The 8,142-nt window shown below is 40.2% G+C and overlaps 1 protein-coding gene across 1 annotated transcript in view; it reads right to left on the bottom strand.

Moving 5' to 3' along the window:
- Window positions 1-2,202: 2,202 nt before the first annotated feature.
- Window positions 2,203-8,142, bottom strand: part of LOC138055845 (uncharacterized) — a 31,619-nt gene continuing 25,679 nt past the window's right edge. The window contains exons 14-17 of the mRNA XM_068901715.1: window positions 7,592-7,679; window positions 7,031-7,327; window positions 6,205-6,438; window positions 2,203-4,060 (exon numbers count right to left, since the gene is read on the bottom strand). Of these exons, the coding sequence (XP_068757816.1) occupies window positions 3,933-4,060; window positions 6,205-6,438; window positions 7,031-7,327; window positions 7,592-7,679 (747 nt within the window). The 3' untranslated portion in view covers window positions 2,203-3,932. The remainder of the gene's footprint in view (window positions 4,061-6,204; window positions 6,439-7,030; window positions 7,328-7,591; window positions 7,680-8,142) is intronic.

Here is an 8,142-nt window from a genome sequence, read left to right as displayed (position 1 = left end):
ACGTGTGTAATAAAGTCGCTGTTTTAGTTATTGACATAATGTGAGTTAATTAATTTTCGCGTCATGTTATTTTCGCGACATTTCATTTTCGCGTCACTTAAATTTCGTGATTTTTTTTAAATCGTGAAATTCGCGAAATTAACGTGTCGCGAAAAAATTTCATGTAATAAGCCCGTAATAAGGTACCTCTTTGTCGCAAAGCATTCCAAAGCGGGACATCCGGCAGCTTTTCCTCTTTTTCATTCACCACCTACTGATCCGCACGTATTTCTTTCTTATTTGGGATGGGCTGGGAATTTGTTTTATCACATTTTCTCTCAAATGCAGCGATGTTCAGATTTTTAAAGGACTGTTTAAAATTTCATCTAGAGCTATATAACCGTATTTAGTAAATTGTGTCAAGGTAAGTAACAGATATTTATGTCGGAACGTACTCTGCGAGCAGGGTCTCTTTCGATCTTCCGAGATAAGTCGGGAAGAGGAAAGCAGACTCTGCCAGCCGGCTCGACATTTCGTGTTGAGCATGCGTTAAAAATTCAAACCTTTCGGGAGTCAGTCACGCGTGACTATCAACCGCAAAACCAGGGATAGGGGATATTTTCGAACAACTCTGACAAACACACGACAATCAAGGAATAATTTCATTATAAACTCAAGATAGTTCAAGTTTTTAAATTGCCATTTCAGTTTTTACTGAAAAAATTAATAGGTTTCTCAATTCTGGCAAACTAGTTTCTGTAACCGACATAGGGAGGAAATACTCACGGGAATTTAGACAGTTACAAATTGTCACGCTGTTGTAAATTTAAAAAATATTGATGACGCATGGCGATTGATCATGCGCACAAATAAAAAAAAAACAGGTTTGACAAGTCGAAACTGGACTGACTTATCCATTTCTTTTGGTGAGCGGCAAATCAAAGAATGTCGAGCCGAGTCTACTTTCCTCTTCCCGACTTATCTAGGAAGATCGAAAGAGACTCTGTTCGCAGAGTAGTCGTAACATAAACTACCGGTAGGAATATGTAGGCCTGAATCCTGTCAAGTTGCTGATATTTCTTCAGTCCGTTGGCTGGGCTTTAATTAATGAAATTTACGGACTCACTGTTTCATCTTTTTCGGGCAGTTTCGGATTTACCGTGCTACTTATTTGCACGAGAATAACATATCTTGTATTCTGACTCGTTCTTTGTAAAACTCCGCCGACTGCTATTAAACAAACTAAAGTGGTATATTCGGCAGTTACTTCCTTATGGCTTTTGTGCCACTTGCCGTTCAAAGTCCAATCTTAAAAGAGTTTTGTTATTGAGTTTTCTCGACCTTAGCGGGCACTTAATACTGAAGTATACTTGCTTCCTTCGCTAACCTTCAACTCGGTCAGATAACATTGAGTGGAACGTCTCGAATTGGCATCGGAAATATACTTCTGAATATCCCGTGAAAAAGTGCCTTCTCTTCGATTGAAAGCCCTCTGTTCTTCAACAGTCACAGAAGCTAAACGATAATCGGGGGGTTAATTTGTTTCATCGTCGTGCATGTTCAATTTGATCTCTACCAATTGATAGGCATTCGAAGTTTATGGCCACTAGACTTATATCCGTACGAGGTCTCACAACTGGAGTGCGATCATCGCACAATGACGTTTCAGCGTTTCAATTCGGGAGCTTTAGCAAACACAACGGCAGCGGCAACGAGGACGTCATCTCAAAATATATATTCAGTTTGCGTTATTGCAATCACTTCGGGACTATTCCAAGATTTTAATGCGAGAAAGGTGTGGCAGTTCCTCAAGAATGAAACAGGTATGAAAGGCGCTTCGTTTAAGGGGAGAAAATGAAAATTTATATCTCCTGTGCTGACCTTCTTAATAAAACCTCATATTAGGTCATTTCACGTAGCTGTTTTGCCGACGATGGGAAAGAAATGGACAAAAAAAATTGCACGTGCAGAGCGTGCAAACCTATTGTCACACGGTTTTCGCTAAATATGCAAATTTGTTACGTTCTCGTTGCCCGTCGCTGTCGTCGCAACCTCATTCCCAAGGTCTCTCTTACAAGTTCCTTTTTGGCTACGTCGTCACCGCGACGACATCATCTTTCGTGGTCTTTTTCTCATGACAAGAATCAGAGGGCATCCTCGGCTAAAGATGCGGTTATACTTATTCTACTGAACATCTTCGCAACAGTAACGGCCAATATTGAGTTTTCCGAGTATTTTTTATTATTATGGTTATTATTATTATTATTATTATTATTACTATTATTATTATTATTATTATTATTATTATTATTATTATTATTATTTATCATTACTAAAATCGTCGTACAGTGGAGTGCTACTGCCAAGTTTTATTAGTTTTCTATAGACGTTATTGAAAGGTAACGTAAGGTAACGTAAGGTAACGTAACGTAAACGTAAAGGTAACGTAACTGAAACGTAACGTAAAGGTAACGTAACTCAAGAGGAGACGAAATCAACGACAAAGGCGGTCTATTTCATGGTATGGCGGACACATGAGGTAGCGTCACTTTCGCTTTACGCCACTTCCGCTTTACGCCACTTCCGCTATGTTTTAGTACTGAGCTTCACACAGAAACCAACACCAGTCACGCATTTTACTATTTTGTTAAGAACTTTTATGTATACAATATTTTGAGAAAAAATATACAGTTACCAGTACTTAGCCTAATCATTATATGATTAAGTCAATCCATACATTTGTCCAAATAGATTGACCTTAAAGTAAACGGCTGGCTGAAGAGCCTTCGCATCAAATGATGACTGAAATATTTCAATGCTGTGCAAGAAAAAAATTCCTTATCTAAAAATTGTCCTTGTCATTTTGGGTATTACAATTGGAAAGCAATCTCTATACACGGTGTTTCTTGAAGCTAACAATCTTTAGAGAAAGAAAACAATTAAAACGTGAAAACATTCAGAGCTATATTTACATTTCGTGGTAGGACCACCCATGGCAAATCCGGTGCCGGACCCAAGGCACCGACCCGTTTTAAACTCTTACAAGCGGGAGTTCCTACAAAAGATACGTAAACCCTTTATAAGTGACACCAACGTTTAAACCATAGATCATCAACATCTCAAGTACTGTATCACATTGACGTAAAAGAGTCTCTTGTGCAGTAAAAGGAGGTTTAGTTTGCATGAGTATTATTATTTAACAGTAGAGGGTATACTCGATATCACACTGGTGCGCGTTTCGTAACTTGAATAAGGTTTCCTAGTTTATCTTTTTTTATTTATTGTGACGTGACACTGGTTGCGACTTCCTTCAGTTGTTGGGATAGAATATTTCACATACTAGCTCACGTTAAATTTGTCGTAAAAAAAGACAAAGACATTTAACCATCTTCTATTTTTGATGTATAGAGCGTTTTCACATGACGTTACGGCGGCCATGTTGGTGTTCCAAAACAAAGAAATGGCGGCCATGATGGTGTACCAAACTAATCCTCCGGGAATTGAGCTCTATTTTTATGCAAGTACTTTCTTTTGTTTCAGTAATCCGATATGGCAGCTGGTTACGTGAGTGAAAACGCTCTATAGAATTACTTTTATTTCCCCACCAGCAGTGGAGTCAACAGAATGATGCTTCAAAATCCAAAACTCAAAGAATCAGGGTCTCTCTTTTCAACGACAAAGAAGGCAGAGAAGAGAGACCCTGGGAAGAGGGTTGAACGAACGTATGATTGCAACCTTCCGATTGGTAATTCAGACGCTCTCCCACTGAGCCTTTGGAGACTCAGGCGCAGCTACAGCTGCAATAGGCCATTGGGAAAATTAAAAGTTTTCTAGAAGTCAAAATATGCACCAATTTTGATCTGCATTCCTATGCTTTTTTTTTTCAGTGACATGACCCCAGCCCGAGTTGAAATCAATTCTCATTGTGCTACAAGACTTTTCTTTTCTCAGCATCAAATAACTTGCATGTGGTCCTCGTCGTAATCATATCGCCTGCTGTTTGGTGGCACGGATCCAACCTTCAAGATGCCCTGGTTTGGATTATGCCGTGGCTCATCGTAACCGTGAGTATAACCTACGGCTAAAAAAAAAAGAAAAGAAAAAACGTAATGAGATTTAAATTTGGAACCGAGCAAATGCTTAACTCCAGAAATGCAGCTAATCAGACGCAAGCTCGAAGCGTTCATTTACCTATTTATTTATTTCAGAGGTAGCAAAAAGAAAAAAAAAAAAAAAGAAAAAAAAAAGAGGTATCTTTTCTTCTACCTTCGCTGAACTGACGAGTACAGAAAAAGAGGCCTCTGCCATGGGTCGAAACTCATTTTGTTGAGCATGCGCGGCAGTTCCTTAGCGACCGAATCCTCACGTGATATTTCATTTTGTGTGGGCTCAATAGGCGTTATTCACGATAGCCGCCATGTTAGTTTTAAAATTGTCATGCAAATTAGCCATGTGTTATGCTGGGGGGCAAGCATTGGAAAAATGGAAAATTGCGGGAAATTGGCTCGTCGAAATATTGAAATAACATTGCTAAAAATCCATTTTAGTATTTAGAAATGAAGCACCTTTTATAATAATTTTGTATCTTTGGATTGCCTTTGACAGTTTGACTTTCTACTTCGTTAGCGGCTCATTTTTCACTAAAAACGTCGAAGTAACTTGTGTAATCATTCTATTTTGTTACTTAGGTGATGAACATTCAATGAACGTGAAACAAATTATATGTGTGGCTAAGATGTTCGTTAGAACCTCTCAAACTTGTGTTGTTTGCCCCCTCAGAAGTGTGTAGCCAATTTGCATGATAATAGCAAATCCAACATGGCGGCCATCGTGAATAAGGTCTATTAACAACAGCTGAATTACTTTAAAGGAACGATGAGTGGGACACAGCGGGCTCAAGCCACAGTGAGCAAACATACCATTAGGAATGCGGTTTCAAGAGTTCCGTCCGGTCCACGGTTGTGGATGGGCAGTCGGATCAAAGAGACTTTCGACCCATGGCAGAGGTCAGCCCAGCGATCGCAAAAAGATTAAAGACCTCTGCTAGCAGGGAACCTATTTATAGCATCGCAAAGTTAATTAATTTTAGAAATATGCAACCTGGTCCCCAGGGCCTTTCTCCTGCCGCCCTCCCCCACCTCGACGGAGAAATGCCCTGGGAATGAGGTTGACAAGTATGTTCAGAAATGCGAGTAACTAGATGCAATTCGTGATTATGATAAGCGTCACAAAGTGTCCCCTTGTTCTTCTCTCCAACTTCAACTTGGTATGGGTGGGCTTCCCAGCACAGTCACAAATGAGTCTATTTTTAGAATAACCGTTCCCGCGAAAATTAGTCGCCATGTCTCTGAAAAAAACATGGCGGAAGCAGTCACGCGTGATATTGCTTCTTCTGATTGGTTAAAATTGGCTGCTCTTTGTTTGTTTCGTGCGCAACGTTTACGAAAAATAAATCCATTTGTCTCTTAAGGTAATTCCCTTGAAATTGTTGTACTATTAAAAAATTTTGGAAACTTGGCATAATTAACATTCATGATATGAACATTTAAAAAATGCAAAAAAAAAATGGGGTCACCGTGCTTGTTTACCTGTCAGCAGGCTCTTAAAATGGGGTATTTTTACTGGTTACGCGTTAAAAATTCGAATCACCTTCATACAGAATTAAGTCTTGGTTACTTGAAAGACACACAATTTTATTTTGAAAATAAAGCCTCTTTTATTCACATAAGCAGTATTGCTTCCTTTACGCCGTTTTGATTGCCTGGTTGTGGGAATAGTTCACTCCTTGGGACAGTTCACAGTTCCGTGGTTAGCTTGAAGTCCTCGCCTTGGCCAAAATACACCCAGTACGGAACTGTTTTCTAAAAAAATTCATGTTCTACTATTAAACTTTTTTTCTTCTTCAAATATGTTTTTTATTAAACTGTTCTTAGCAAATGCCTGAAAAAAAAATCGGGAGTCGCCGTGCTCGTTTGAGAGAAAAGGAGCATTTATTTGGCTATTGGGCTTAGTTTGAGGGAAATCTCTTATGTTTTGTACGTGCACGTGCTCATGTGCGCTCGCTAATGACGCAAAAATCGTGCGCAGTAGGGATGCGCAATGCAATACTAAGGAATTACCTTAAGCTGATTCTCAATACCTTTCTGACTGACATTGTGTATCGGAAATTACATAACGATCACTCCTGAGGAACAAAAGGTTAACTTAAAAAGAGTATATCCATACCATTGGGTCCGTTCATAACAACATAGTCTTGCCGTCGTAAAATGTCTGTCTCTGGTTCGCTGTAAACATGTCCATCTGGTCGGCCTCTTACGTCACCCCTGAATGTGTGGGAAACGCTGTCCGGATAGGGATCTTCATCAACCACGTAATAAACTGGCACTGGTGTCGAAGTCATGGGCTTACCCTTCAGGATTTCTTCTGGACAGTCGTACGTGTCTGGGTCGTCCATAAAAGCTGTTGAAAACATAAAATTGAAGTTGTGAAAGCTGTCAGCAAGTTTAGTCTACACATTCCCACGCTTCGTGTATCTGTTAGTGAGAGTGCGAGCCCATCTTCGTGAACTGACTTCTGCGGAAATAGCAGGCAAGGTCACTCAACAATAATACTCAGCGCCATTGGGTACAGGCCAACACGTTTTTTATTCGCAGTTTTAGAGTTTTGTTCTAAAACTTACGGCTCGTGCAAAAGATTAAAGGGATTGAGAACCTTCCAAACCTTTTTGAAGCCAATTATGTCTGACTCGACGGTTCTAACGTATCAACTTGTATTCAGATATGCCAACTAGCTGTTTTGCGAAAGAGTTTTGAAGTCATGTGTACGTGAAATCAGGTGTGGATCAAATTGAAGATAAAAAATATATGGACCCTTTTCGAGTTCACTCTTAATTCTCGCATCAACTAATCGAAGCCAGTTTAAATGCAAAGTCTTCCTTAAAAAAAAAAAAAAAACATTTCTTTTCATTTATATCAAAAGCAGAACCAATTTAGTCTCAATCAGTTTAGGACACCGACTTAACAGCCGTGCCGTCAAGTTGACTTTTACATACCCTCTGGATGCTTTCGGTCGTCGACTACAATTTGATCAGGATGAACTGCAAAATCACTGCAGTTCAATGCGTCCAAGTCCTTATGTTCCACGATTTGCCCTTCAAATAATGGATTCATGGTGACGATTTCTTCCCTGAGCGTAAGACCTGGATTCACGTGACCATTAAGGCTACTGCGCTTGCTCGACGGAGGCCTCGGTGGTGGATTAGAAGGATAGTGATCGGAATATAGTGATCCCCTTTTGAAGTCTGGGCCGAGGATGATTCCGTCCGAGCCTCTTCGGTACGTCAAGTTGTCTGAAAGAAAACAGACATGGAAAACCTCGGTTTGAGATCGATGTCTCGTTGCAGTCTATCCTTCTATCTCTATCGAGAATGTAAAGAAACAAAGTTAATTGAAAAATTTCCCTCGCTGGATCTCTAAATACTTGTAGATAAAGATACCAAGCTCTTGCTTGACGAACGTAGGTTTTGCGTGTAGGCTTAACGTCTTACTGTGGAGTAATTTTCGTCTGTACCATTGCAAGTCCGTACTCAGTGCATTTTAGTTTTCTTACTGACCCATGCTAGCTCCAGATCGCATACTGAATGATCCTATGGGCGCGAAATGGGCTGCGTCCGTGTACACTGGCATCGAATGTCGGCTCATCTGAAAAGAGCAGAAAAATAGTCGGCCGGTTAATCACTAAATCAAGTAATTAAGCAATCAACAAGTCATAGATATTTATGAGTTCACAGTAGATACACGAAAAAATTGTAAAATTTTACTGAATAATAAGTGGGTAATTGCACATTCGGAGGCCTTATGCGTCCCATGGCGCAAAAAGGACTGATGATGATGATGATGATGATGATGATGATGATGATGAAAAAAGTAAAAAAAGTTGACTTCCACCCTCCTCCGGACGGGATGTATACAGCAATATATTTCTGGTATCCATCTCTGCACCTGGGTGGGGAGAGACAGCGTAGCGCGCAAAGCTCCTTGTCTATAGAAACAACATGGTGACTGAGCTGAACCTCGAAACAGCGACCCTGGGGACTGGAGTCCGAAACGCTAAACACTACACCACCGTGCTTCCCTCGGCGAAGATGGTGTCGGTCAAATCCGG

The sequence above is a fragment of the Montipora capricornis genome, chromosome 7 (genome assembly GCF_036669925.1).
Source record: "Montipora capricornis isolate CH-2021 chromosome 7, ASM3666992v2, whole genome shotgun sequence".
NCBI lineage: Eukaryota > Metazoa > Cnidaria > Anthozoa > Scleractinia > Acroporidae > Montipora > Montipora capricornis.
This window is presented reverse-complemented; position numbering and strand designations above follow the sequence as displayed.